At 59.8% G+C, this 27,141-nt stretch overlaps 3 protein-coding genes across 4 annotated transcripts; 2 read left to right on the top strand and 1 right to left on the bottom strand.

Moving 5' to 3' along the window:
• Window positions 1-441: 441 nt before the first annotated feature.
• GTF3C2 (general transcription factor IIIC subunit 2) lies at window positions 442-11,598 on the bottom strand. 2 transcript variants are annotated; one of them, XM_065630937.1, is made up of 18 exons: window positions 11,417-11,598; window positions 10,243-10,624; window positions 9,197-9,506; window positions 8,580-8,674; window positions 7,858-7,935; window positions 7,414-7,512; window positions 7,014-7,241; window positions 6,676-6,787; window positions 6,419-6,536; window positions 4,582-4,613; window positions 4,239-4,368; window positions 3,567-3,711; window positions 3,167-3,328; window positions 2,635-2,722; window positions 2,250-2,378; window positions 1,926-2,057; window positions 1,215-1,347; window positions 442-1,115 (listed from the first exon to the last, which is right to left on the bottom strand). In XM_065630937.1, exons 1-18 carry the CDS (start codon window positions 11,547-11,549, stop codon window positions 565-567), a joined length of 3,057 nt encoding a protein of 1,018 aa, XP_065487009.1. In that variant the 5' UTR covers window positions 11,550-11,598; the 3' UTR covers window positions 442-564. The 2 variants fall into 2 exon arrangements, with proteins under 2 accessions (XP_065487009.1, XP_065487010.1); XM_065630938.1 differs by having other exon boundaries at window positions 810-1,115; window positions 1,215-1,322.
• A 4,455-nt stretch (window positions 11,599-16,053) lies between these two features.
• On the top strand, window positions 16,054-23,326 carry LOC135987132 (interferon-induced very large GTPase 1-like). Its single transcript, XM_065631837.1, has 2 exons — window positions 16,054-16,251; window positions 17,322-23,326. The coding sequence occupies exon 2, from the start codon at window positions 17,324-17,326 to the stop codon at window positions 23,216-23,218; it is 5,895 nt and encodes a 1,964-aa protein (XP_065487909.1). The 5' UTR covers window positions 16,054-16,251; window positions 17,322-17,323; the 3' UTR covers window positions 23,219-23,326.
• Window positions 23,327-23,343: 17 nt separating this feature from the next.
• Window positions 23,344-25,577, top strand: LOC135987133 (interferon-induced very large GTPase 1-like). The gene has a single exon (XM_065631838.1). The coding sequence runs from the start codon at window positions 23,387-23,389 to the stop codon at window positions 24,641-24,643; it is 1,257 nt and encodes a 418-aa protein (XP_065487910.1). The 5' UTR covers window positions 23,344-23,386; the 3' UTR covers window positions 24,644-25,577.
• Window positions 25,578-27,141: the final 1,564 nt, after the last annotated feature.

Genomic DNA, 27,141 nt, shown 5'->3' on the forward strand with positions numbered 1-27,141 from the left:
GGAAGGGAGTGGACGTCCCCTGGGGGGGATCCCAGCCTTAGCCGTGGCCCCAGATGCTCCTGTGCCCCATGGCAGCAGGGGCTGCCCCATGGCCATGGGCTGTGGGCCGAGGGAGCTGCTGCTGCCCCAGGGGGGTGCAGGGACATGGGGCTCAACCCGAGCGTGGCTGCCCCCATCCCGCCCCCCCATCTTGGCCTGACCCATCCCCAGTGCTGTGAGTCTGTGTTTGTTGCCCCCATGGAGTGTCTGTCTGTCTGTCTGTCTCTTTGTGCAAGGAGCCCCGTGGGTAGCGGCGAGCCCATGGCGCCAATAAACTTTTTGGAGAGCAGCAGCAGCGGCACAGGCAGCCAGGAGGGGACGGGGAAGGGGGACGGGGGACGGCCCTGGCCCCCCATGAGTGCCGCAGCCACGGCCGCCCCGTGCAAGCACCACAACCAGCCCTTAAAAAACAAACCACGTTTACTGCACAGCTGAACACAGGCTCAATGTGAGCAACTCCCGAGCTCCCGGCACCCTGCCCAGGACAGGGTGGTCCCCGGCCCCTGCCTGTGCCCGCACGGGGGCTCAGGGGGCACGAGGGCAAGAGCAAGCACAGCCCCACGGGGGGGCCCACGGGGGCTTCCCCGGCATCGGGCCCCAAGACCCGCAGCTCAACCCAGGGACACGCATTGGTCCCACCGCCCTCCCTGCAACCAGCTCAGACGAAACAGCGCAAAAGGAACTTTCTGGGCCCAGAGCACGAGTGTCCTGAGCGTTCCAGGTAACGGCTGGGAGCAGCCGTCCCTCTCCCAATGGGGGGGCCCAGAGGGTGAGAAGCACCGAGAAGGGGTGCACAGCCCCCCCGGACAGCACAGCCGGCCCCGAGCTCCTGCTCGGGGCGTGTGTGGCGGCAGCAGGGACCCGCGGCGCTACTCTGCCGGCAGCGGGGAGCACTCGGTGGGTCGGGGGCTGCCGGGCTCGGCCCCGTGCAGGGCGCTGAAGCGGGCCCGGCGCTCCAGGAGCAGCTCGTGGCCAACGCCGGAGGACAGTCCCGCCAGGCAGTGCACCCGCACGATGCCCGCCTGTCCCCCCGACACCAGCCAGCCCTGTGAGTCCAGGTTGGGGCTGAAGCGCACCTGTGGGGGGAGAGGGGGTGCGAGGGAGGGGGTTGTGGTGCCGGGACCCTGCGCCGTGGTCGCCCCGGGCTGCAGGTTGTGGGGACACGCCGCCCTCACCTTGTGCAGGGACTCCAGCTGCAGGCGGTCGAGGTTGAGCTCCGCCGTCCCCTCCTGCCGGTGCATCCTGCGCATGGGCTCCCGGCTGGGGAGGTTCCTGAAGCTGCGCTGTGGAGCGGCGGCACCGCCATGGCTGTGTGCGCGGGGCAGGAGCGCTGCTCGCACAGCGGCCCTGGCAGCGCCGGCACCATGGCACGGGTGGGTGCTGCTCGCCCAGGGGACACGTTTCGCCCTCAGGGTCACCCGCAGCAAAGGGCAGCAGAGCCAGGCCCTGGGCAGGGCGGCTGGAGCGTGGCAGAGCCCACCCCATCCCCCTGTGGCCCCAAGCAGCTCGGACCCAGACTCGGGACCCCACTCCTGGGGCCTTGGGCACAGCCTAGCCTGGCACAGGGGGAGCTGAGACCCCCAACTCTGTCCCACAGCCGTGGTCCCCACTGCCCAGTGACTGGGGCTGCCTGCCCACAGGGACCCCAGCCCGCACTGGTGAGGGTCTCCGCAGAGGCCGAGTGGCAGCGCAGCCCATCCCCTGCTCTCAGGGCTGCCAGCCTGGGCTCCATCGGAGTGGGGGGCTGCTCCAGCACCTGAGCTCCCCTGCCCCTGTCGCTCCCACCCCCCCGCCACAGCCCCACAGTCTCCGGCCCTGCTCCCACCACTCTGTGACCACCCCACAGTCCTGCCCCTGGTCAGGACCCCCAACCCCTGCCTTCCTACCAGGTCTGTGTCGCGGAACTTGATGTAGCTCTTGGTGACCATCTCGCTGTAGCGCCTGGTCTTGGGCAGCGCCTGCTCGGCGCCCTCCGGCCCAGCAGGGCTGCAGGGCAGCAGGTCGGCTTTGTAGACCGGCTGTGGGGGAGACGGGGCTCAGGGGAGGGCGGGGGGTCCCAGTGCTCCCCGCAGAGCGGGGCTGGGGGCCCGGGAGCCCTGTCCTGCCCCACAGCATGGCGGGGTTGGGGTGGGGGAGAGGGAGGAGGTGCTGCTGTAGGGGCAGGGGACAAACAGGGCACCACGCGTGTCACTGACACGACCTCCCCTTACAAATCTGCGGTCCGAGGAGCGCTTGACGTTGCGGGGGTTGACAGCCAGGTCGGGCAGCACCGCAGCCACCAGCTCGCCGGTGATGTCCCCCGCAGCCACCGTGTTCAGCCAGTCTGAGCCAGAAATGCTCTGCAGGAACGCAGGGTTTAGGGCATGGGGTCCCTCCCCAGCACCACAAACACCAACCCCGGGCAGGGACGGGCCTGTGGGTGCAGCCAGCTCGTATGTGGGTGGGGACACCACCTCACTCAGGTGCCAGCGTCCCTTGTCTGGGGGCAGAGGGTGACCCCAAGGGCCTCACCTGCCCCGCGAGCTGGGTTTGGAACAGGCACCAACCCCTCCACCGCAACCCCCGGGACAGAACCACCCTGCAGCAGCCTCTTACCCACACGGTCCCCTTGCGAGGGGCCACAAAATATGCCTTGAAGCCCAAGTACCCGGCGTCAATGTAGTGGATCCCGCAGAGCCCGTAGCTGCAGCAGAAGGGGAAGGGATGAGGACGGAGCTCCGTGCTGCCGCCCCAAGACAGAGTGAGCCAGGCAGCAGCCCCCCTCCCCAGAGACCCTGGGTGTTTTGGGAGGCCCCCCCTCACTCTAGTACTGTGTCACAGCATCACGAGGCAGCTCAGGGCAGCTCCTGGAGGCTGAGAACACACTGAGACCCCAGAACCCTTCCGCCAATTCATGTCAGCCCGAGGCCATGCAGGAGCCGCAGGACAGCGTCCCCCCGGCCACACCGACAACGTGCCATGACCCAGCGTGGGCAGAGCCCTCGGCACAGCCCAACGCTCCCGGGGAAGGAGAGACCACAGGGAGCCCCAAGGACACTGGGGACACGTGGGACAAGGCACAACCAGCCCCCAGCATCAGCGCTGGCCCTGGGCGCAGAGTGGGCAGCACGGTGGCCCCGGCACTCACGAGGCGCAGCAGTTGTCCTGGGCCACCGTGACGCCGTTGTAGGGCAGCAGCCAGGCCACCTCGGTGATGAGGAACCGCTTGATGCTGTTGATGGGCTCGTAGAGCCGACGCAGGTCCCAGAACTTGATCTTGCGGTCGTTCCCTGCCGTGACCAGGACGTTGCTGAGAACCAGGAGAAAAGCAGCGCTGAGACCCCAGTGCAGAGCCGTGCCCCGTCCTCGCTGCAGGGACACGGTGGCCGTGGTCCCACAGCACCACGCTGCTCCACAGGCTCAACCCTCCTCACCCCACAAAGCCCAACTCAACCTCTTCGGTGCCTCAAAGTGTCCCATGCCACCAACATCGAGTGCTTGGAGCCCACCCCAGCAACGGAGCCTCATCCCCCAGGCAGCGCCCGCACCTGTCGGCCTTGCACCACTCGATGCTCCGCACCGCGTGGTCGTGTGCCGGGAAGCACCGGAACGGGTAGAGCTTGAGGGAGCCGTCGGGCTGGCGCATGCACTGCAGCAGGGACTTGGTGAGCAGGTTCCAGATGGCCACGGTGCCTGCAGGACGAGACCCGCGGCCGTCAGGAGCTGCCCCGCAGCTGTGCCGGTGCTGCGGGGGTGCCCAGTGCTGCGGGATCCGGGGCAGCGGGACGGGCAGGGGCTGCAGGAGCTGCGAGGCAGCAGCTGAGCCAGGGCCAGGGTTTAGAGCAGGACAGGCTGGCTCAGGTACAGCAGGTCCCGCACGGAGCTGCAGGTCGCCCCAAGCCAGACACAAACAAATCAGACAGATGGGGCTCAAGCCAGAGCCACGTCCTGGAGCCGACAGGTATGTGAGGTTGCTCATGGCCTGCCCATGATAAGTGTTTCTCCTGTCCCGGGAGCGGGCAGAGGTTCCTGTGCGGTGCCTGCCCCTGGCTGCTGCTCACCCTGATGCTTTCCCCCTCCTCATCTTCTTCCCCCCCATTCCCCCGGGCGAGGCTGCAGGAGCACAAAGCTCCGCTCGATCTCTGCCGGCCACAGGGCGAGGGCCAATCAATCCCCAGCGGCTCTGCCGTGGGACGCCGTCCCTCTCATGCAGGACTCACCGTCATAAAAACCCGCTGCGAGGTGATGATGGGGCTTGGACGGCATCCAGGAGAGGCTGAAGCACTGCCCACACTCGGACACGTTCCCGGCCTGGATGGAGCCCACCTGGAGCGTGGCGATGCACTGCACCTGCGGCCGAGGGACACGCATCACCCGCAGCCCATGCTGGTGCCACCGCGTCCCAAGAGCCAGGGACACCCAGGTTTGGGGCACAGCTCTGCTCTGCCACCCCGAACACCCTGGGGCCAGCGGGCTCCGCAGCCTCACGCTCCCCCAGCTCTCCCAGCTGGAGACTCGCTGGGCGCCAGCACCGCTGGGACCGCGCTGGTGGGGGACACTGACCTTGCAGATAACGTGCTTGTGGAAGGGCCCATCTAGAAGAGAGCAGAGGACGGTCAGGACAGGTGCCAGCTCTCCCAGAAGCTCCCTGTGGCAGGAGCGTGGCTCAGCGCTCGGCGGCCCTGTCTTGCCACCCGTCCGACCAGCATCCCCACCACAAGCAGAAAACAGTGCAGGGAGCAGGAAAACCAAGAGCAGGTGGCAGCAGGAGCTCCCGCAGCCAGAGCTGCCTGCGCCAGAGGCAGCGACACCCCGAAAGGTGCCCCGGGCAGAGACGGGGCAGGGCTGATGTTCTCCCCACCCCAGAGATCTTCCCCCACCACACCCAGCTGCCTTGATGGAAGATCCTTCACCAATCTTGAGGGGACCCAGTGGCACACAGGGCCAGACCCGACCACGGCTGCCCCGGGAGCGAAGGAGCAGCCGTGTGGGATGGACGGATCTGCTAAGGGCGGCCAGGGCAGCGGTGACAGGCTGGAGCAGCCCGGGCAGCTGCTCCCGGGGGTGACAGACTGTGCTGAGACCCCCGTGCCCAGGACGAGGTGTCTGTGGGACCACAGGCACCAGCTTTGTCTGCCAGAGACACCTCTGGGTCTGACCCCCGTCCCCCTGTGTGGGGCTGTCCTCAGGCACAGCGAGCACCAGTGCGGCACGTCCGCACCCGCAGCACGGCAGCCGCGGTGTCACACTGAGATGCAGCAGCCGTGCATCTTCCCGGCACCTCCACCGCAGCTGGGGCTCGACACGGAGAGCAGCCCCGGTGCTGCCAGGCACAATCCCCCGCTGCGGTATGGGGAGCCCCGGTGATGCCGGCACAGCCGAGCCGGGAGCTCCCGCAGGACCCAGCGCCGCAGCCTGGCACCGATCCTGCAAACCCACAGCCCGGTGAGGCACAGGGACAGGGACAGGACGTGCAGCCGCAGCCGGGAGACGCGACGTGACCAGACCCGGCCCAGCCGCAGGAGCTGCGCGGGCTGGGAAGGATCCGCGCCTGCCGCAAGCTGCCCACGTGGGGCCTGCGGCAGCCGGCACGAACCATCCAGAGCCGCGCTGAGAGCGGCACGACGTGGCGACGGGGGTCAGCAGCCACGCTTGGTGCAGAGAACCCATTTCCATTGTCAGCCATGGACGTGCGGGCTGTCGGCCGCGGCTGATTGACCACGGGCAGCACGCACAGGCCATCAATCTCGCCCGGCGCCCAGCAGATGAGACCGTTACAAGCGCCATTAGCCCGAGCAGCCGAGCGCGCCGAGCCCCAGGTCCCTGCCATGACAAACAGCTCAAGCCGGGCTGGTACGAGCAGCTCTGCCATGAGAAGACGTGCTCCCAGCAGCAAGCGGGTCGGCGGGGAAAGGCTGGAGAACACGCCACGGCAGCGACGCCTCGCGCTGCGACCCCGCTGCAGGCACAGCAATGCTGCCCAGAGCCCCCCCCAACTCCAGGGCCCAGCCTCACCAGGGCTGTCCCCAGGGCTGTCCCCAGGGCTGTCCCCAGCTGGGCTGTGGCAGTGTCCCCTGGACACCAAGCTTGCCTCTGTGTCAGCAGCGCTTTGACGTCCTTTGACATCAAAACGCAGCCCCACTCCCCCTGCCACCGTGCCTGTGCCAGAGGCAGCAGCTACTGGTCCCAGCCCAGCGTGCCAGGGCTGCTGTCCCGCTGCACTGGGTGGTTGCGGGCTGCCCCACAGCCGTGCCCCATGGCCATGCCCCAGCTCGGCCCTTCGGCACAACAGCCTCCCCCCAGCACGGGTAGAGGGCCCTGGCCCCGGGCTCGCCTGCTGCCCCCCAGCACGGTGGGAGGGGGCCGGGACGGCCCTGCCCGGCGCCGCGGCTCTTCCTACCTTTTACCTGGGCTCTCTTGGCGCGGTGCAGGGCTCCGGGGTGCGGCAGCGCGTACAGCACCACCTTCCCGTCCGAGAAGGCCACGGCCAGCAGGCCCAGCCGGCTCATCTGCGGGTGCTGCAGGACGACACGGGGGCTCAGCCCGGGGCCACTGCCCCTTGCCTGGGCAGGCCGGGCTTCAGCGAGGACACGTAGGAACCCCGAGGGAAACCAAGGGCAGCCCCCAGGGCCGGGGGTCCCGCTGCAGCCCACCCACCTGCCTGGCAGCGTCGGGCGGCTCCCAGGCACCGCTGGGGCAGAACTTCATGTCCCAGACGCAGCCGTGGTCGGCGGCGATGGCGTAGGCCAGCGCGGCTTTGTCGGCAGAGCTGCAGGCACGGGTTGAGCCGTGATGAACGTGGGAGCCCAGCAGCTCCAGTATACACCAGCAGCTCCAGTATACACCAGAAGCGAAGCTGGCCACCAGCACAGGCCCCCGCGGGGCTCAGGCTGTGGTTGGTGGCACTAGCAGAGGATGAACCCGCTTGGCCATGGAGGAAGAAGAGCAGGACCCTGCCCCGGCCCCAGGAGCCCGTCCCCAGCCAGGCTACTCACCCCTGCTCCTGCTGCAGCGCGCCCAGGCCCCAGAGCTGCAGGAGCACGGGGCCGCCGTGCAGCCCGGCCACGCTGTGCGTCTCCTCCATGCTCCTGTGGCAGTAGACGGCCACGTACTGCGCGGCCGCCGAGCCCTCCGGGGACGGGCACCACTCCATGGCCCACACGGGGCCGCCCACGAAGAAAGAGACGTCCAGGCGCTCAGCGTGGGGCTGCAGCGAGTTGAACCTGCCGGAGGGTGGGTGAGAACTGTGGGGTGCGTGGGGGCCGGTGGGACCCGGGCAGGCTGCAGGGTGGCTGCTCAGGCCCCCCACTGCCCTTGGTCCCGCCGCCCTGGGGGCTACGGCCTGTCCCAGCACAACGGCCACCGCCCTGCAGTCCCTGCACAGCCGTCACCAACCTGTTCACCCGGTACAGGACACCGTTGTCTTCAATGCCCTCCCGCTGGATGGAGAAGAGGGGAGACTTCTCCTCTGCTGGCAGGTACGGGGCAGCTTCGCTGGGGGGGCAGCAGGTGAGGGGACACCTCCCCACCCCCACCCTGTCACCCCCCAGCATAGCGCCATGTCCCAGCACCCGTCCCAGCCCCGCACAGCCCAGCTGCCCCCCACTGCCCACCCTCAGGGCTGCTGAAACTCCATGGCCAAATCCACAAGACCCCCGAAGCCCATGACAAGAAAGCGCCATGCTGGGGTCTGATCCCATCAGCGGGACAGGGGGTTCAGCACCCACCGTGCCCTCGTTCCCCCAGCTCGCCCCCAGCATCGCCAGGTCCTGCCCCATCGCGCAGCCCGCGCGCAGGCAGCGCCTGTGCCACGTGTGCCCCCAGCCCCTCCCTGCGTACCTGTCAGAGAGACACGTCCACTTGTGCGCCAGTGGGATCCAGTCGGGAAACTCCCACCGCGAGTGCTGCTGGTCCCGCCTGCAGCCGTGCCAAACCTCAGCGACAGCCCCACTCCCCGTCTGCCCGCGCACAGGCGGCCCCCCGCACCCTGCCCCTGGCACAGGCAGCCCCCCGCACCCTGCTCACGGTACAGGTGGCCCCTGCACCCTGCCCCTGGCACAGGCGGCCCCCCGCACCCTGCCCCTGGCACAGGTGGCCCCTGCACCCTGCCCCTGGCACAGGCGGCCCCCCGCACCCTGCTCACGGTACAGGCGGCCCCCCGCACCCTGCCCCTGGCACAGGTGGCCCCTGCACCCTGCCCCTGGCACAGGTGGCCCCTGCACCCTGCCCCTGGCACAGGCGGCCCCCCGCACCCTGCCCCTGGCACAGGTGGCCCCTGCACCCTGCCCCTGGCACAGGCGGCCCCCCGCACCCTGCTCATGGTACAGGTGGCCCCTGCACCCTGCCCCTGGCACAGGCGGCCCCCTGCACCCTGCTCACGGTACAGGCGGCCCCCCGCACCCTGCCCCTGGCACAGGCGGCCCCCCGCAGGTGACAGAGCCCATCCACAGCAGCTGCCGGTGGAATGCCGACATTCCCGATGGCACGGGGACACTGTGACAGCGATGGCACCCAGGGCACCAGCAGCCACTGCTCCCCCCAGCCCCCCAAGCCCCACTCACAGGCTGCAGGTGAGGCTGGAGCACTTCTCCACCGGGGCCATGACGGAGTTGTGGAAGCCGTTGGGAGCGAGGCCGCGGCAGAGGGGCTTGGATCTCTGGGTACAAGAGCAGACTGAGAGCGGTACCTGGCCCGAGGGCCCGGCCCGGCCGCCTCTGCCTGCCCAGATGTTCCCACGAGCCCCTCGGGGACCCGCCTGTCCTAAACGGCACCGACACAGCCCACCGGCACAGAGCTCTCCCCAGCCACAGCCCTCACCAAGGCCATGTTGTGCTGGGCTAAAGACACAAAGTCCCACTCTGGGGACTTGCACAACCTACAGGACAGCACCCAGGATCCCGCCTTCACCTCCCACGGGCTCCAGCAGAGCCCAAGACCCCCACATGTCTCTCCCAGGAGTACCTGTTGCTGTCCCCATCCCACCTCTGCATGCAGTTCAGCCCAGAGAGCTCACGCCTGGACCGCGGTTGACGGGGACTGTGCTGTCCCCAAGTCCTGCTTCAGGGCTGTCCTGCCCTGAACAGCCAGGGTGGGGACACCGCATGACAGCTCAGACACTTTGTGTTGTTCCTGCCAGGCCAAAGGGAGGAAGCAGCCATGGCAGGGACCCTGCCCTTACCCCTGTGGGTGACATCTTCCCTCCCTGTCCTCGCAGCACCTCCAGCTCTGGCTCCGACACCTCACTGAGCGGCGCATCGCTCCCCTCGTCCTCCTCCGCCTGCAGCAACACCTCCTTCGAGGGCACAAAATCAGCATCTCCTGCAGGATCATCGCTATCTGTTTCCTCCTTCTCCTTCTTCCTCCGGCCCCGACGCTTCTTCTGGACACGCTCAAGCTCTGGCACCGGCTCCTGGGCACCCTCGGTGGCAGCTGGAGGCTGGCACACAGACGACAGCTCCTCCGCCAGCTGCTGCAGGTACAGCAGAGCCCTGGGACACCGAAGGCATCGCCCGGAGGTGAACAGAGGGACCGTGCAGGGCCAGCCAGGCCCCCCTCTGGCTCCAGGTCTGGGCAAGCAATTTGCTGGGCTGCGGCAGAGCCCACCTGGATGCACTGCCAGCCTCCAGGCCAGCCAGGGGGTCAGCCAGCGTCCCCTGCCCCTCCCCGGTGAACGCACCCAGCAGGCAAGGCAGCTGCAGCCCTCTGCCAGCCAGAAAGCAAGAAAACCAGAGATCTTCCTGCGAGTGCCCTCAGCACAGGGAACTCCTGCCCCAGGCACCCGCTGCCGGTGCTGCATCTCCCTCTGAGCAGCAGCACGAGGGGACCGGGGCACCGCGACCCCAACCATGTGTCCTGCTCCCCCCTGGATAAGCCTTCTCCTGGCTTTGCCGGCAACCAGGGAAACCTCTTCCCCACTGCAGACAGACCACTGCGGCCAGACAGCACTGCCTGTGAGCCCATCGCAGCCCCCGCGAGCCCATCCACGGTCCCTGCTGTCCTCCCATCCCCTCCTCCTGGACCCAAACACTTTCTCTCAAAGCAAGAAAAGGTCATTGCATGAGGAATCAGTTTGTCCCACCAATGTGAGACCAAGTCCTTCAAGAAGGACACCGAGTCCCCTCAGGCAAGGCAGAGGTCTCAAGGAACCGCTCCAAGAGCGGCGTCCGCCCGGCCACCCAAACTCCTCTGTGACCCTGGCCCTCCCAACCTGCTGCCCCTGCTCACACTTTGGCTGCCCGTCTCTTGGGGCGCCCGCCGGGGGGTGTCTCTGGACCGTCCTCCGCCTCGCTGCTCCCCAGCACCTTCTGCAGGCAGAGGGGCTGTGGGGCCGGGCACTCCAGGTCCTGTGATAGCTTCAGCAGCAGCATCTCTGCCTTGGGCTTGCGACCGCGCTTCCCAGGCGCCTTGCGGGGCGGCACCGACCCGTTCTCCGACGTCACCGAGGGCTCACCCTGCGCCTCGGTCCCTGCGGGGGCTTGGCCGTTGGCACCACAAGGATCATTTTGGTCTTTGGGCTTTTGGGTGGTTTTCAGCTGAGATTTTGTACCTTCTCCTCCATCTTCAGAATGACTCAAACTGTCCGGTTCTCCCAGCGGTGATAGCTCCCCTGCCCAAAAATAAAAGCCAGAAATCGCATAAAAACACTCCAGGGCCCCTCAGCACCTGCTGGTCCCCCTGGGGCACGACGTGGTGCCTCCAGTGGGATTCGAACCCCCTACCCAGCATCGCCCGGGCCCCTCAGCACCCGCCGGTCCCCCCGGGACACACTGCGGTCCCAGAGGTTCGAATCCCACCGCCCCCCACGGGGCACGATGCAGTGCCGGGAGTTCGAATCTCGCTGTCCCCCCGGGGGCACAATGCAGCGCCGGGAGTTCGAATCTTGCTGTCCCCCCGGGGGCACAATGCAGCGCCGGGGGTTCGAATCTCGCTGTCCACCCGGGGGCACGATGCAGCGCCGGGGGTTCGAATCTCGCTGTCCACCCGGGGGCACAATGCAGTGCCCGGGGTTCGAATCTCGCTGTCCACCCGGGGGCACGATGCAGCGCCGGGGGTTCGAATCCCGCCGTCCCCACGGGGCACGATGCAGTGCCGGGGGTTCGAATCCCGCCGTCCCCACGGGACACACTGCGGTGCGGGGGGTTCGAATCCCGCCGTCCTCCCTGGGTGCAATGCGGTGCCAGGGGTTCGAATCCCGCCGTCCCTCCGAGGTACGATGCGGTGCCTCCGGCGGGATTCGAACCCCCAACCCAGCATCGCCCGGGCCCCTCAGCACCCGCCGGTCCCCCCGAGGCACGATGCGATGTCAGGGGTTCGAATCCCGCCGTCCCCAAGGGGCACGATGCGGTGAGCGGCTCCCTCCCGCAGCGGTCCCGGTCCCCGCCCGTCCCTCGGTACGTACGGAACGCTCGGGATTCCCCGTCCCGCACCGGGCTGCGGCTCCGGCTGCGGCCGCTGGGCACCGAGCCCCGTCCCGCACGGCCCCGGCGGCTCCGTTCCCGGCAGCGCGGCCCGCGGGAGGAGCTGGACGCCATCCGCGTGGCTCCAGCCGAGCTCCCGGTGCCGCCGCCGCCTCCCCGCTGCGGGGCCGCGCCGCAAGGAGCGAGGCGGATACGGAAGCGGCGGCGGCGCTGGGAGATGACGAAGCGCCGGTAGCGACACTGTTCCCATGCTCTACCGCCCCCTAGCGGTCCGTGAGCGCGCGCGGCTCCGCGGCCCGCAGCGGGCGGGGCACGGAGAGGCGGAACCGTCCCGGCAAAACCGGGCACGTCCACGCGTGAGCATGAGGGTGTGAGCAGGACAGTGCGGGAGGGACCCCCAGAGCGAGGGGGCACCCGGTGGGGAGTGAGAGCGGATGAACCGCGACCTGGGTCAGGGCAACCCCGGTATCGGTCCAGGCTGGGGCTGGAGGGATGGAGAGCAGCCCCAGGAGAAGGACTTGGGTGCTGGGGTGAGACATTGGCCATGACCCGGCCATGTGCGCTGGCAGCCCAGAAACCACCCGTGTCCTGGGCTGTGTCCCCAGCCCCGTGAGCAGCAGGTTTGGGGGGATCCTGCCCCTCTGCTCCTGTAGTGACAGGACAAGGGGTGATGGTTTTAAACTAAAGGAGGGAGATTCAGGCTGGACATGAGGAAGAAATTGTTTGTGCTGAGGGCGGTGAGAGCCTGGCCCAGGTTGGCCAGAGAGGTGGTGGCTGAACCATCCCTGGAGACATCCCAGGCCAGGCTGGACGGGGCTCTGAGCAACCTGAGCTGGTGCAGATGTCCCTGCCCATGGCAGGGGGGCACTGGGGAGCTGGGAAGGGCCCTTCCGAACCGAAACCGTTCTGTGACTCACTGATTTGGGAGTGTGAGGAGCAGGTCTGGGACGTTCCCAGCTGAGACCCCCAAGCGCTGCCCAGCCCCTGCTGCCTTTCTCCCCAGTCATGGGCAGCAGCTTTGCCAGCACCCTACCAGTGCTGGATGGGTGCAGTGGGCACCCCTATGCAGAGCCCAGGGCAGCATTTGGGAGTCTGTTGTGGGGCACCTGGAGGTGCTGCTGCCTTCTGACCTGCCTGGCTAAGCCCCAGCAACTTGCAGTTTTCACTTTCGTAGAATCATATAACCATAAAATCATAGATATTGATACTCATACACTGCCCTGGCCAATGGTGTGATTCCCAGGAAGGCTGGAGCTCTCCTTGCTGCGTCTATTAATGGGAAACCATGACCCACCCAAGAGACCATAAGCTATAAAAGAGGGTTGGGACTGATATCAGCCGGGGAGCTGCCGAGCACCCAAGGGAGACGGTAGGACTCGGGGATGAGCTGTGGGGGGGGGAGCCGGGGATCAGCACAGAGCAGGGGTCTCATTTGTCTTCTGCTTTGTAGTTCACATGTTTTCCTGTCGATTGAGAGATGCCAGGGAAGGACAAAAGGGGTTTTGGGCAGGAGGTGGGTGGTCTGTGCTGTGAGTGTGGCTGGACGAAGCAGCCTTTGCTCGCCGTCCCGTTTGAGGAGCTGTGGGCAGCAGTGTGTGCTGCGGGGGCTGAACTGGGAGGGTGCGCCGGCCTGAAGCCCAGCCGTGCCGGGGGCCGGGAGCTCTGCACGCTCCTGCACCCTGCTGCCATTTGCTTCCCCGCTCTGGAGACAGGGCCGGGGCTGGGACGTGTCCGAGCGAGACTCAGGGCCAAGGGCAGGTGGGACGGCAGCCCGTGGGCTCGGGAGCTGAACGGATAGTTTGGGGAACATCATCGGTAAAAACCTCTTCTGTGGCGTGCTCTCTGTCAGCGTTAACGGGGGTGCAGAAGCAGTGGGTGCTGGGGTGCCGTCCTCGGGCTGGCAGCGCGGGCAGCTTGGGTGGTGTGTCTGTCTGCTGTGCCGCTCGTTAGAGAGCGTGGCAGCACTGGGGTAACGAGCAGCATTGTGCTGGAGGAGGAGGAAGGGGAGCTGCTGGTGGCTGCGGCGTTTCCCTTCCCAAGCAGCCGTCCCGCGCTGGGGCTCTGCTTCCCAGGGAGCGGCTGGACACCTGCCCGACCATGGGCAGTGGGGAACAAACACCCTACTTTGCTTTGTGAGCGTGCGCAGCCTTTGCTGCTTCCTCAGCTCTCCTTGTTCCGACCCAGGAGTGTTTCTTGCTTTTGCTTTTCCACTTCTCTCCCCTGTCCCACTGGCAGGAGCGCACGAGCTGCTGGTGGGGGCCTAGTCGCTGGTGGGGACTAACCCCCCGTGGTGCTTCTCCCCCTCTCTCTGGGGGCTGGAGCTTCACCCACAGCAGCAGATGATCTGGCCAGTGGTGGGATGGGGCACGTGCTGCGCCATTGTCAGTGCTGTTCCCCCAAACTTTGCCTGGGCAGCCTGAGCCTGAGTGCAGAGCCCAGACATTAACTGGGCAGCCTGAGTCCTCCTGCCTGGAGCTGGTGTCCAGGCTCTGCTCTCACAGATCAGCCGGCTCTGCATCCTTCAGCCTGCTCTCCATCCTTCCACAGCTGCTTCTTTGTGCCAGCACTGGTGTGGCCAGCAGGCCCAGGGCAGTGACCGTCCTGTGCTGGGCACTGGGGAGGCCAAACGTCCAATCCTGGGTACAGTTCGGGGCCCCTCACGCCAAGAAAGGCCTTGAGGTGCTGGAGCGAGTTGAGAGAAGGGAATGGAGCTGGTGAGGGGCTGGAGCACAAGGGTGATGGGAGCGGCTGAGGGGGCTGGGGGTTCAGCTGGAGAACAGGAGCTGAGGGGAGACCTTCTGATCTCTGACCTGCCTGAAAGGAGCTTGGAGCCAGGGGGGGTCGGGCTCTGCTCCCCAGGAACAAGCGCCAGGAGCAGAGGAAACGGCCTCAAGTTGCGCCAGGGGAGGTTGAGGTTGGATGTGGGGAACAATTTCTTCCCCAAAGGGCTGTGGGGCATTGGAACAGGCTGCCCAGGGCAGTGCTGGAGTCACCATCACTGGAAGGGGAGGGGTTTAACAGACATGGAGATAAGTTTCTTAGGGAAGTGGGTTAGTGGTTGACTTGGCAGTGTGAGGTTAATGGTTGGACTTGATGATCTTGAGGGTCTTTTCCAACCAAAAGGATTCTGTGATTCTCCCCTTGAGAAAGCCGGTGTGGGCCATGGTCCCTCGCTTGCTGGTGGCTGCTCTGTGGTGCACAAGCGTTCAGCCCTGTCCTGATTTGCTCCTGGGTATCTTTAGCTGTGTGCAGAAGAGACTCTGCATCAGGAGATTCGTACTTTGCCTCTGTCCCTGGGCTAATGTACACAATGGGTATGTGGGTTTAGAATATTCCGGTTTAACCCTACAGGCAGCTCAACACCACGTGGCCGTTCCCTTGCTCTCCTTCCTGCATGAGATGGGGGAGAGAATTGGGCACAAAAGGGTAAATCTTGTGGATTGAGATAAAGACAGTTTAAAAGGAGAGAAAGAAGGAGAAAGTAATAATGATGGTAACAATATTAATATATAACGTACAGAACAAGTGATGCACAATGCAATCGCTCACCACCCACTGATTGATGCCCAACCCTTCCCTGAGAAATGAGCCCACCAGCTTTCTCCTAGTTGACATGCTGAGCATGACGTCACATGGTGTGGAATATCCGTTGGGTCATTTGGGGTCAGCCGGGGTCAGCTGTCCCAGCTGTGTCCCCTCCCAGCTTCTTGTGTACCTGTTTGCTGGTGGGGTGATGTGAGGAGCAGGAAAGGGCTTGACTCTGTGTGAGCCCTGCTCAGCAGAGACTAAAACATCGTGGTGTTATCAAGATTATTCTCCTCCTAAATCCAAACCACCTCACTGCACCAGCTACTAAGACAAAAATTAACTCTGTCCTAGCGCAAACCAGCACAAGGTCCCAGGTGAAACCCTCATCTGGTGAGCACCCCAGAAAGGCTCTGATGAGTCCTTGCTGGCTGGGAATCATCACTGGTGGAGAAGGGGTGGCCTCCACTGCTCCCTGGAGTGAATCCTCCCCATGGATGGGTCGTCATTGTTAAAGAAATGCCTTTCACCCCAGGTTTCCTGTAGCAGAGTCTCAGTTGTCTGTGCTTAAAAAAGTAATTTAATCCAAAGATGATAAAAAATAAATGGAACGGTACAACCAAGAAACAGTTGGACTGGGTGCCTGTCAAGGGGAAGGACCCCAAGGCAAAGGAGGTTTGGGCTTTTCAACCCGCACAATCTCTGCACCTGCTTTTCACGTGTCCTTCATGCACTGTCCATGCACCTTTTGGTCCAAGGGTAATTCTGGGTCTGGGGCTTCTGTGTTTCTTTTTAGATTCTGTTTCTCTGCAGCTTTTTTACTGTTCTTACCTTGATGGTTTGCAGCCTCTGCTGACAGGGTTTCCTCTCTATCTGCAGGTCCTGGTCTTCACGCTTCCATCACCAAGTGACCAGGTCATGACAGGTTCACAACGTGCTGCCTGGAATTCCAGCAAGCCCGGCCAATCATGCTCAGTTTGCCTACTCATGTGAGAAGGAACAGAGCTAAAGGAATCAAATACAATGTAAGAGTTCATTTGATTAACCTTGTTCTGCAACAGCCACCTCCTGACTCTCTGGTCTTCTCCTTTAGGATTTTGGGCCTTTCCCTCCTGCTGTTTTTCCTCCCGAGTTCTTGAGGTGGTCCCCATCTTCTCCTGAAGACCCCAGCCGTGTCCCCCAGGCCTGCCAGGTGACGGTGCGCTGTGCCAGCTGAGCTGGGGACCTTGGCTGCCTGTGTGCGCTGGAAAGTCAAGCGCCTGAGCAAACGGAGTATCTGCCGTGAGGTGAGGTGAGTCAGACCCCACAGCCCTGGAGTTATTGCCTAAATCTTCGATGGCTTTTAAGGAAAAGCTGACGCTAAAGGCTCTCTCTGAAAGGGTCTCAAGCCCCCTGGCTCAATATCAGTGTTGGAAAGGCTGAGTAAGAGTCTCGTGTTGTTGATGGGACAAGAGCTGAATGCACGGGAAGGCTTTGTGCGCTGAAGGAATCTCTTCAGTATCCATCTGAATTGAGACAGAGACAACTAGTAGGTTTGTATTATAATACAAAAAAAAGGAGTAAAGGCACATGTAGAGTGAGAGCATCATCAGACAAGGTCAAAGAGCCAAAGTCTCCAGTCACAGATGAGGGGCCAAGAGGATGCTCCAGGCACAGCTCTGGACAGGGACAACTTGGATTTTTCCCATCCGCCGGGATGGGAACGATGTGTGTCCTGAGAATCCACTCCTGGGGGAACGGGCGTGAGTGAGGTGAGTGAGGAGCTCCGCGCCGGCAGCGGGAACGGGACCGCAGGGCACAGCCCGTGTGCCCGGGGCCGGGTGTTCGGGGCAGTGTGTCCTGCGAGTGTGGGGTGCCCGTGAGACGAGTGCGTGAGCGTGTGGCTCTGCTGGCCAGCAGCAAGCTGGGCCAGCCAGCCAGGAGGAGACCCGTGGGGCTGGTGAGAGGGTGCGCGATGCAGGCAGGGCCGTGGGGTGGGCAGAGGGGCTGTGCTGGTGCTCGAGGGCTCCAGGGCTGCTCCGGCTGTCTGGACCCACGTATTCATGAGTCCTGCTGGGTACGTGTGGGGGCTGCTGAAGGCGGCACCTTGCCCATGACACATTGTGTGGCCAAGTCTGTGTGTGCGTGTGTTGTCTCTGGGATACACACTCAGCTCCATTACGGGTTGAACCTGCAAATGGGAAAGCAGCAGGAACATGCATAGTCCGGGGATGGGGACCCCCAGGTCTTGGGGTGCCCCTGGCTGGGCTCCAGCAGCCGGGTAGGAGGAATCCCCTGGGCCTGCAGCTGGAGAGCCCTCTTGTAAGAGGCCATGGCCTCTCGTAACATACCTTAAAGACAGTCTGTTTTCCTCTTCCACAGCCATGGCTTCACAGGAGGACACATACAAAGATGAGGAAAAGGCACGTCTTGCTAAGAAACTGCTGGCAGAAGCATGTGAGAAGGAAGGACTGGATGCTGGATACTGGCTGCCCAAACTGTCGGAGATACTGGGAGTGAACTCCAGAGAAGCCCTGAAACATCTGCAATATGAAGACTACCTTATGTTGGAGAGCAAATTGCGGTACCCCTGGGAAGCAAAGGCACTCGAAAAACTCCTGGAACTAACAGACAAAAAAGCAGCTTCTGAGGAGCTGCAGAAGAAGCGCTTGGAGATGATGAAGGAGAGACAAGAAGCGGCCAAGCTGCTCCTGAAGGAGCTGAAAGAAATGCACGCCAGCCGCAGCCACAGCAAGGACGCTCTAAGACAGAAAGAGGAGGCTCTGTGGAAAGCCATGGAGATTCCCAAAGAGTACTGGGCCCCACCGGAGAAGTCAATGATGGAGGTGCTGGGGAACATCCAGAGGCAGCTGGAGCAGCAGGAGTCGTCAGTGGGCAGGGCTGAGAACATCTCGGACGTGGAGGTCCTGATGCGGGCGTCGGGGGGACTGGCCCTGCAGGGAATTTACAAAACCAGCAGAGCTGCAGATGTGCTGGCAAAGCGAGAGCAGCTCATCAGGGTTCCCAGTGGATTCAAGCTCGCTGGTCCGGAGCAAGGGTCGCTGCTTGAGAGGAAGGAATTCTCCTCCTCTGCAGCAGAAGCCGCTTTCACCAAGTCCATGGAGCAGCTGGGGTTCAGCTTCAGCGTTTCTGCCAAGGGTAGATTCTGGGGGTTTAATTTTGAAACGGGTGCAGATCACAGAAAGTCCTCACAGTCGGAGGACACCCATCAGTCCCACTCTGAGCAGAGCTACATTTGCAAAACCAAGTACCAGTACATCCCTCTGGCCTCCTGCTACTTCCAAAAGCATCAGCTTCACCTCTCGGATGGGGCGCTGCGGGAGCTGCAAAACTTCGAGCATCTTTTGAGCATCACTGAGGAAGCGGACCGGCCCGACATGCTGAAGAGCAGGTGTGGGAGCTTCTTCGAGAGGTTTGGGTCCCACGTAAACCAGGGTCCCCTCCACTTTGGGGGAATATTCTGGTGGAAAGCATCTACGGAAGGATTCAGAGCTGAGCATCGGGAAGAGATGAAGCAACAAGTATCTGAAGCACTCGATTCCTACGTTGGGGCCAGTTACGGCACCTTCGGTGGCAGTGTGGGTGTCTCAAAATCCAGCTCACAGGCTTCTTGTGAGGGAAGAGACAGAGGAAATGTCCAGACAGATGTTCAGCTGTATGTGACCAACACAGGGGGCCCATCAGAGACAGATTCTCTTGCTCAGTGGAAAGCGGGACTTGAAAGTAACAACAGAACCTGGTCTGTTATCAACCGAGGGTTTCAGCTCATCCCGGTGTGGGATATAGTCCTGTCCAATCACAGCAGTGATTTTAAGTCCAGCTATCAAGTGAGCAGCAGCCTCAGGGCCGCGTACGAAGCGCTGACGAATCTCCGTGTCGGCACCATGTTTGGGGAGGAACTGGTCAGTGCGGTGGACGAGGCCAGAGCGTTCATGGAGCACGTGAAGGCCTGGGAGGTGACGGGGGATGAAAGCAAACTGCTCATGCTGATAGATTTCAAACGGAGTCTGAACGAAAAAACCAAAAGCCACAGTGTCTGGATCAACGTGTGCCTGTCGGACAAAGCGCTGCAGGAGTTCCTGCTGAATACTGTTCAGTTTTGCCAGAAGTCACCTCCAGAAAACACCATCTACATCAAGTCTCTGTTGAGGTGCCTCCTGGATCCTCACAGCTATTCTGTCAAGGACTTCCCCAAGTCTTCCGTCATTATGCAATGGATCTTCCATACCGAGCACACGCTTCCTGAAACTGCCAGTGTGTCTGAGCCTGAAGATCTCACCAAGACACTGCTGCAAATGAAGGACCACATCCAGCAAGTCACCTACGCGCCAGAAACCTCTGCATCTGCCATTCATGAAGCCAAGATAAAAGCCACCGTGACTGCAAGCCTAGCTGTTTATTCCTTACTCCAGTTTCTCTGGGACAGGGCACAGAAAGACATGGAAGTATTGGTGCTCTTAATTACAACCAGCACAGGATACCAGGTGGAAAGGGGCACTTTTCAGCCCCTCCTTGGATATCCAGAACTGAACTTCATGATAAATGAAATGGAAAATGGGCAGAAAGAGTATCTGAGTCTGAAGGAGCAGGATGTTTACAGAGCTCAGGCCTTCCTGCTGCTGACGGGCCTGACTGTAACACCCAACTACAAAGGGGTGTCCCCTGAGGAGAAGACTGAGCGTCTAGTTTTCATGGAAGATCACATGAAAACCTTATGGACCACAGAGGTAAAAACTCTCCTTGAAAAGCACAGTTCATGCAAAGACTGGGAGATGCTGGAAAGGGACTTGCGTTCCTTCATCGACGGGCGCGTGGAAGACACATGTGACGATCTGAAGAAACAGAATATAACCAAAGACATGGAAGACATTTTTCAGAGAATAGAGCCTTCTAGTCAGTCCAAATCCAAGTCAGACAGCAGCGAATCCGGAGGAAATCAAGCCATTGCAAACCAAGAGTTCCTCCGCTTACTTAAGCGCCTTGGACTAGAAAGTCGCTATCCAAGAAAAATGGGGACAGAAGATTTCCATGTCATATACAAGACATCTTTACATGACAGCCAGCCCAGCAAGGACAATGAACTACCATTTTACTTCTTACAAAAGCTATTAACTGTGGATTATCGGGTGAGGTACCTGACTTGCAAGGATGAGAGCGACCCAGGACTCACACCCGTGCCAAAACCCGCAGAGCAAGAGCATGAACCCTTGGATTCCTTTGATGACTTTTTCATGGATTTGGAGAGAGAAGCCCCTGAATCTGCCAGTAGAGAGAGTCACGTGCACCCCATGGACCTCCAGATGGCCATTTTCCATTGCGCTGATGATTTCATGAGACAGTACATTGCAACAAAGCTTGCCTTCTGCCAGTTTGCACTGCCCCTCCTGGTCCCAAACCCGTGCACTTCACAGATAGAGTTCCCCCTCTGGTCCCTCAGCCAAATCAAAAGGAGCTGGAAAGAAGTCACGAAGTTTGGAAAGCAGGTCCGGAGTAACAGTTACAATGACAAATTCATTTATCAGGCCGAGACCCCCATCGTGTCCTTCCTACGGATCGGCAGTTCTCCCTGCTCTTCCAAGTCTCAGATCCTGAATGCTTTGCTGAACAAACAAAAACACGACACTTTTTTCCACCGACATTGCAAAGGCAGCACCAAAGCCTGTTTGCTGATGAAAGGTGTTGTGGAGATCTCCTGGTACTGTCCCTGGGGTAGTGATGATGACAGCTTTGACCGCTGTGTTGCTTTCTGTAACCTGCATGGAGACGCAAGGGATCACGAAGAACAGCTACAGTTTTTACAGGAGATATCTGCTGTGACCGTGGCTCTCGTATCTGAGTCTGATCAGAGTGACAAGAAAGGGATGAAAATTTTACGTGAGCTGTGGCAGTCGCAAAGGCCTTTGGTTTGTCTTTTCACTGAAAAGGAGAATGTTGCAGCTGGCCGATCTAGCCAGAACATAAGAATTGGTATCAAGAACAGAAATGAAACCGACTTAATAGGTGAGCTGACGAGAACAATCAGGGATCTCCTGGCAGGGTCTAACACACTTTTCAGCCTCCACGCCTGCCTGGACAAAGCTCGCAAGCGTGGGTTCTTGGTCGATGAAGATGCAGAGGCGTGTGTGACAGCCAAAGAAGAGGCAATGGCGCTGGTGAAGCTTCTGAAGAAAGAACGGTTGTTTGAGATCAAGTCCCGGCTACTCCCTCTTCAAGGAAAACTGTGGTACCAGTGGTGCAAAAGTGACAAAGAACTCACTCGCTTGCAGGAAGAGGGGAACAAGAGCATAGAGCATCATCGGAGCCAAATTGAATCAAAGAAGTTGTCGATAAGAAGAAAGCAACTAGAGAAAGCATTCCCCCTCAATCTTCTGATGAAATCAGTCCTTGTCTTTCTCCAGTCACAGCCAGCAGATACCAAGAAATACTTCCTGCAGTGGATGAAGGTCTTTATGGATGAGCTGTCCTCCGATCGCCTTGACGACCTGAAGAGACAATACCACCAGTTATGGTCTCAAGTCCTGGCGATAAAGAAGAGCAATGAAAAAAATGATCTGAAACAACAGTTGGAGAGAGATTTAGAGGCCCTCTCCACTAAAATTAATGATTCATCCATTGGCCTTGAGCATATTTTGAGAGAGGTCGGGCAGATTTATGAAGCTCTGGAATCAATGAACTCAAAGGATAAATATGTTGTCAAACTACCTGAAATTGCAGCTGATCTGATGGTTTCCGGGTATCCCATCGAGCTGATGGATGGTGATGCTTCTTACGTACCATTACGATGGGTCGGAGCAATCTTTGACAGATTAATTGAGAAGCTGGGGGACAAACGAGTATTTGTTCTTTCAGTGCTTGGCATCCAGAGCACAGGGAAGTCAACCCTGTTGAATGCCATGTTTGGTCTTCAGTTTAACGTCAGTGCAGGGAGATGCACCCGGGGAGCGTTCATGCAGCTAATTAAATTGGACAAGGCGCTGCAACAGGATTTGGGCTTTGATTACATGCTTGTTGTTGACACGGAGGGACTCCGTGCCATAGAGGGGGCCAATAAACAGTCCCTCAATCACAACAACGAGCTGGCCACCTTTGTCATTGGCATCGGCAACATGACTCTGATCAATATCTTTGGAGAAAATCCTTCAGAAATGCAAGATGTCCTTCAGATTGCTGTGCAGGCTTTTCTGAGGATGAAGCAAGTAGAACTTTCTCCAGGCTGCCTGTTTGTGCACCAAAATGTGGGAGAAATAACTGCCAGGGAGCAGAACATGGAAGGACAAAGACGTCTGCAGGAAAAGCTGGATGAAATGACCCAGACAGCTGCCCAGCAGGAATTCTGTGATGTCTCCTCCTTCAGCGATGTCATCCGCTTTGACGTGAACACCCACATCCATTACTTTGCCCACCTGTGGGAAGGAAACCCCCCAATGGCACCACCCAATCCCACCTACAGCCAGAACGTGCAGGAATTAAAGAGCAAAATTCTCCAAGCAGCCGAGAAGGAGGCACAGGGCAGCATTTTGAGGCTCTCGGGCTTGAAAGTTCGAATTAGTGACCTCTGGAATGCTTTGCTGAACGAAAACTTTGTTTTCAGCTTCAAGAATTCAGTGGAGATTGCTGCCTACAAGAAACTGGAAACCACATTTAGTCAGTGGGCCTGGCAGCTGAGGAGTCACTTCTTAGACCTGCAAATGAAGCTGGACAATAAAATTCGGAACGGGGACTTGCAGGAGGTCGGCAGAGAACACCTTGAAAATCAAGTGCAAGAGACAAGTGATGCCATTACTAAAGACATGGAAAAGTTTTTCAGTGAAGACAGAGACTGTGAGATTCTGGTCCAGTGGAAAGGCAACACGGAACTGAAGCTGAAAGACCTAAAAGAATCTCTTCTTCTTGAGACTAGAAAGAAGTGTCAGAACCTTATAGAACTAAAGAAGAGCCAGGGTAAACTGGAGGAAAGGAGGTCAGAATATGAAAACGAGCTCCTGTCAAGGAGCAGGCAGTTGGCTCTGCATCTGAAAGGCAAGAGCCTGAGTGAGAGAGAACTGAGAGACAACTTCATGTCTCTATGGGCAAAGTGGATTGCTGAAGTCTCCTCTGCTACTCCCCCTCCAGAACAGGTTGATATCGATGTGGAAATAGAAAATGTCCTTCTAGATCGCTTTAAGGAGCCTCACCTCCATGAACGAATCAGGAAATTTCCCAAACATCCAAAGTTTTCTGTTGACTTGGAGAAACATGTCGCTAAGAAAAAAAAATAGAGAGGACTCCGGACTGTGAGTTTGGATAATACTGATGAGAACAGCATACACCGCATTACAGATAACATCATAGCACGTGTGCTGGCAAACATTGAGAAAAAGGAAAAGGAGAAAAGGGATTAATGTCCGAGTTCTATTCATAAAATACTGCGTGCAGTAGAGAAAGGCATGGACTCTGTCCATAGCTATGCAAAATACAGTTTTAATAAAGATTACAGAATAGATTTATCACTGTATCTGTGCAGAATGGCAGCAGGAAGGTTTAAAGCCATGCACGAAGCGTTCCAAAGAGCAAACGATCCAGCCGTCTACCTGGAGAGCAAGAAAGAAGATTTCTTCACATGTTTCCAGGTTTCCTGCCAAGGAGCCACTTCTGTCACAACATTTGCTGCTTTCCTGTGTGAAAAGATTGGCCCAGCTCTTCGCGAGGCGGTCTATGAGAGGACAGCTCTGGCCATAGCTCGAGACATGAAGGGTACAATCCCAGATTTCAATGGCAATAGATCCTCTCTGGAAGTTTGCATCCTGAGATACCTGGCAGAAGAAGAAAAGTTTGAGAAGTTCAAGGAGTACCTTCGTTTCCCAAGAGACTTTTTCCAGAGTTACATTAAGACACGTGTTGAGACCTACTGTTTAGACAAGAACAGGAGGCTGGAGAAGTTTTTAGATGACTCCCTTACTCACTGCTATGAGAGCATCCAGTCAGCTGTTTCTGCGTCAACCAATGTTGTCAAAGACAGAAAAGACAGAAAAGACCAAATCTCTCTTTGGCTGGATGAATTTTGCAGGGCACTTGGAGCAGTGCTGAGCTTGCCCAGAAGGGACCTGAAGGGCATTGAGCATCAGGAGGTAACAGACATAGAGTTCCTGAATAATGCCATGGCAGAAGCACTGGCTCCTCTGAACGATCAGCTCAGGGAAGAGTTTGCTAGAGCTGATATGAGCCGGTTTGAAAGGCAGCCCCACACGATCCTGGCTGAGCAGTTTGCAGGGTGCTGGGAGCAGTGTCCCTTCTGTGGGGCGGTTTGCACAAACACCATGCCGAATCACGATGGAGACCATCAGGTTGTCTACCATCGTCCAGAAGGTTTGAAGGGATGGTGGTGGCATCATACAGACAATCTGTCCATTGATATTTGTTCTAGTAGTGTTGCAAGTGACTGTTCATTTAGCACCGATGGACACAAATGGACCCCCTACAAGAGATACCGGGATGCAGGACGTCCTTATTCCTCTTGGAGCATTCCTCCCGATCCATCCGTGCAAGCATACTGGAAATGGTTTGTGTGTCATTTCAGGACAGAGATAGAAGAACAATACAAAAAGAAATTTCATGGAAAAGGAGAAATCCCTGAGTTGTGGCAGAGAATTACAAAGCAGGAAGCGCTTGATGAACCGGAGAAGGTTAAGGCCAAGTCGATATGAAGAACCACAGCTGCTTTGTATTTTAGAAGAACCTAGTACAAGCCTGTCCACAATATACTGTTATAATGACTATGACCTCAAGCCACATTAAGAAAACTTTATCTAGCTGCTCCCAAAGATGAGTGAAATAATGCTACTCCTGCCGTTGCTCAGAAATTCCCTTGCTTCAATATAAATTCAGAATCCTCTTCCCTTCTTGCCGTAAATATTTACCTCCGCTGTGCCTTAGAGCAAAAGAGGAAAACCTTCCTGCAGCGAGCAGTCGTATGGCCAAGATTAAGACCAAGAGCCAGACGAAGAGCAAAGGCAGCATTAGAAAGTACCAGTTTTATCAGCTGCTGCGAGAAAATAAGTGACACAGCAAAACAATAGTTTTCCTGCAGTGAGTACTTGTCGCACTTAAAGAAAGGGCTGTGGGACAGAATCATAGAATCCCAGAACGTCCTGAGTTGGAAGAGACCCACCAGGATCATGGAGTCCAACTCCTGTCCCTGCACAGGACACCCCCACAGTTCACACCGTGTGTCTAAGGGTTTATGAGCTACACTTCATGTGCTGGGGTTCCTACACAGGTGCCTGGACCTGGGGAGCTTTCCTCCAGCTCCCCGCCGGGACAGCAACTGCTCTTGCCGTTGGCTTTGCTGTTGAGCAAAAGCCTTTGTCTGACCAACGTGGAGAATTACGTTCCTCTGCAGCTTCCCCAGCAGCCATCGGCAGTGTGTGACGTGAGTGTTTGTGCTGCCAAGACAGGCTGGTGGCAACGGAGCCGCGGTCTGGAGAACGTGTAACCAGCTGGACTGCACCCGTGGGGTGGTCGGAGGCTTTTGCTGCTCAGTTCCTGCAACGCCGCTGCAAAGCCAAGGCCCGAGCCCTCCTGGAGAGCTGCCCAAAGTGGTGGTTCAGTGTAATCCCCCGTAGTCTTTGCTCATAAAGTAGTCGAGCTGGACAGGGCTGGTCTCTGTGTCCTCTGTTTTCAGGTGAGCCCCGGTTGTGTGTGACTTCAGCGTCTGGGCTGTGAAGACAGGCAGGTGGCAGCTGGGCCGTGGTCTGTGGAAAGGTGTGTGGAAGGAGCGTCTGCTCCTTTCAGGGTGTCTGCTCCAGGACCTTCTTCAGCGTCTCAAGGGATAATAAGAAGGGGAGGAAGCCACAAACAAGAACAGGGAGTTAGGCAGATCTGCCCCACAAATGAGAAGGGAGGCGGTGGTGGGAACCCAGCCTGGTCAGTCCCACTGATGGTGGGTGGGAGGCTGAGAAGGTTTATTCCAGCGAGGTTATCTGAGCGGGGAGCTGGTCAGCTGGGAAACTGAGGGAAAAAGGGGAACCAAACCCAAGGATCCCGACAAAGCGTCCATGGAGACAAGGGCAGGAACCAAACCTGGGTGTTGTGAGTGTGAGCTGCAAGGGCTGAGGGCCAGGGACCGGTGAGGCCTGTGGGTGTGTGAGTGGGTTTGGGGCAGGTACTGGAGTCAGACTGGGGCTCTGGGTGCCCCTGGCCTGTGGTGTGAGCTGCTGGAGTGAGGGGGGTCCCAGTGCAGCTGCTGGAGTGAGGGGGGTCCCAGTGCAGCTGCTGGAGTGAGGGGGGTCCCAGTGCAGCCACTGGAGTGAGGGGGGTCCCAGTGCAGCCACTGGAGTGAGGGGGGTCCCAGTGCAGCTACTGGAGTGAGGGGGGTCCCAGTGCAGCCACTGGAGTGAGGGGGATCCCAGTGCAGCCACTGGAGCGAGTGGGCTCTTCACCCCCGGGCTGGGGATGTTCTCCTGCCCGTGAGCTCCCTGGGCAGCGCTGAGGGAGGCGGGTGCCGGGCTGAGCACCGGCAGCTGGGGCAGGACCGTGGGTCACAGCCCACGTGCTGGTCCCGGCTGCTGGGGGGGAGCGAGTGTCTGTGTCCCCCAAACCGGGGGGCGTGGGGCGTGTGTGGAACCCACCAGCAAACTTCCAGCTGGACCAGCGGGCGAGTTGGGGGTCTCAGGTCCAGACTGAGGTGTCAGGCGGGTGGTGGGTCATAGAGTGTCCTGAGCTGGAAGGACCCACAGGATCATGGAGCCCAACTCCTGTCCCTGCACAGGACACCCCACAGGTCACACCGTGTGTCTGAGGACGTTGTCCAGTCTCTTCTTGAACACGGTCAGGTTGGGGCCGTGACACCTCCCTGGGGAGCCTGTTCCAGTGTCCAGCACCTCTGGGTGAAGAACCTTTTCCTCATGTCCGGCTGACCCTCCCTGGCACATCTTCTGCCGTTCCCTGGGTTCTGTCCCTGTCACAGAGAGAAGAGCTCAGCCCTGCCCCTCCTGCTCCCCTGCTGAAGCTGCAGCCCCATGAGCTCTGCCCTCAGTCTGCTCTGCTCCAGCTGAACAAACCCAGGGACTTCAGCCGCTCCTCACACGGCTTCGCCTCAAAACCCTTCACCAGCTTCATAGGCTCTTCTGGACACTCTCCAGTAGCTTTATCTCCTTTTCTCCTGTGTCCCCAGCCCTGCACACAGTGAATGCTCCAGGGGAGG

This window comes from Caloenas nicobarica, chromosome 3 (assembly GCF_036013445.1).
Source record: "Caloenas nicobarica isolate bCalNic1 chromosome 3, bCalNic1.hap1, whole genome shotgun sequence".
In the NCBI taxonomy this organism is placed as follows: domain Eukaryota; kingdom Metazoa; phylum Chordata; class Aves; order Columbiformes; family Columbidae; genus Caloenas; species Caloenas nicobarica.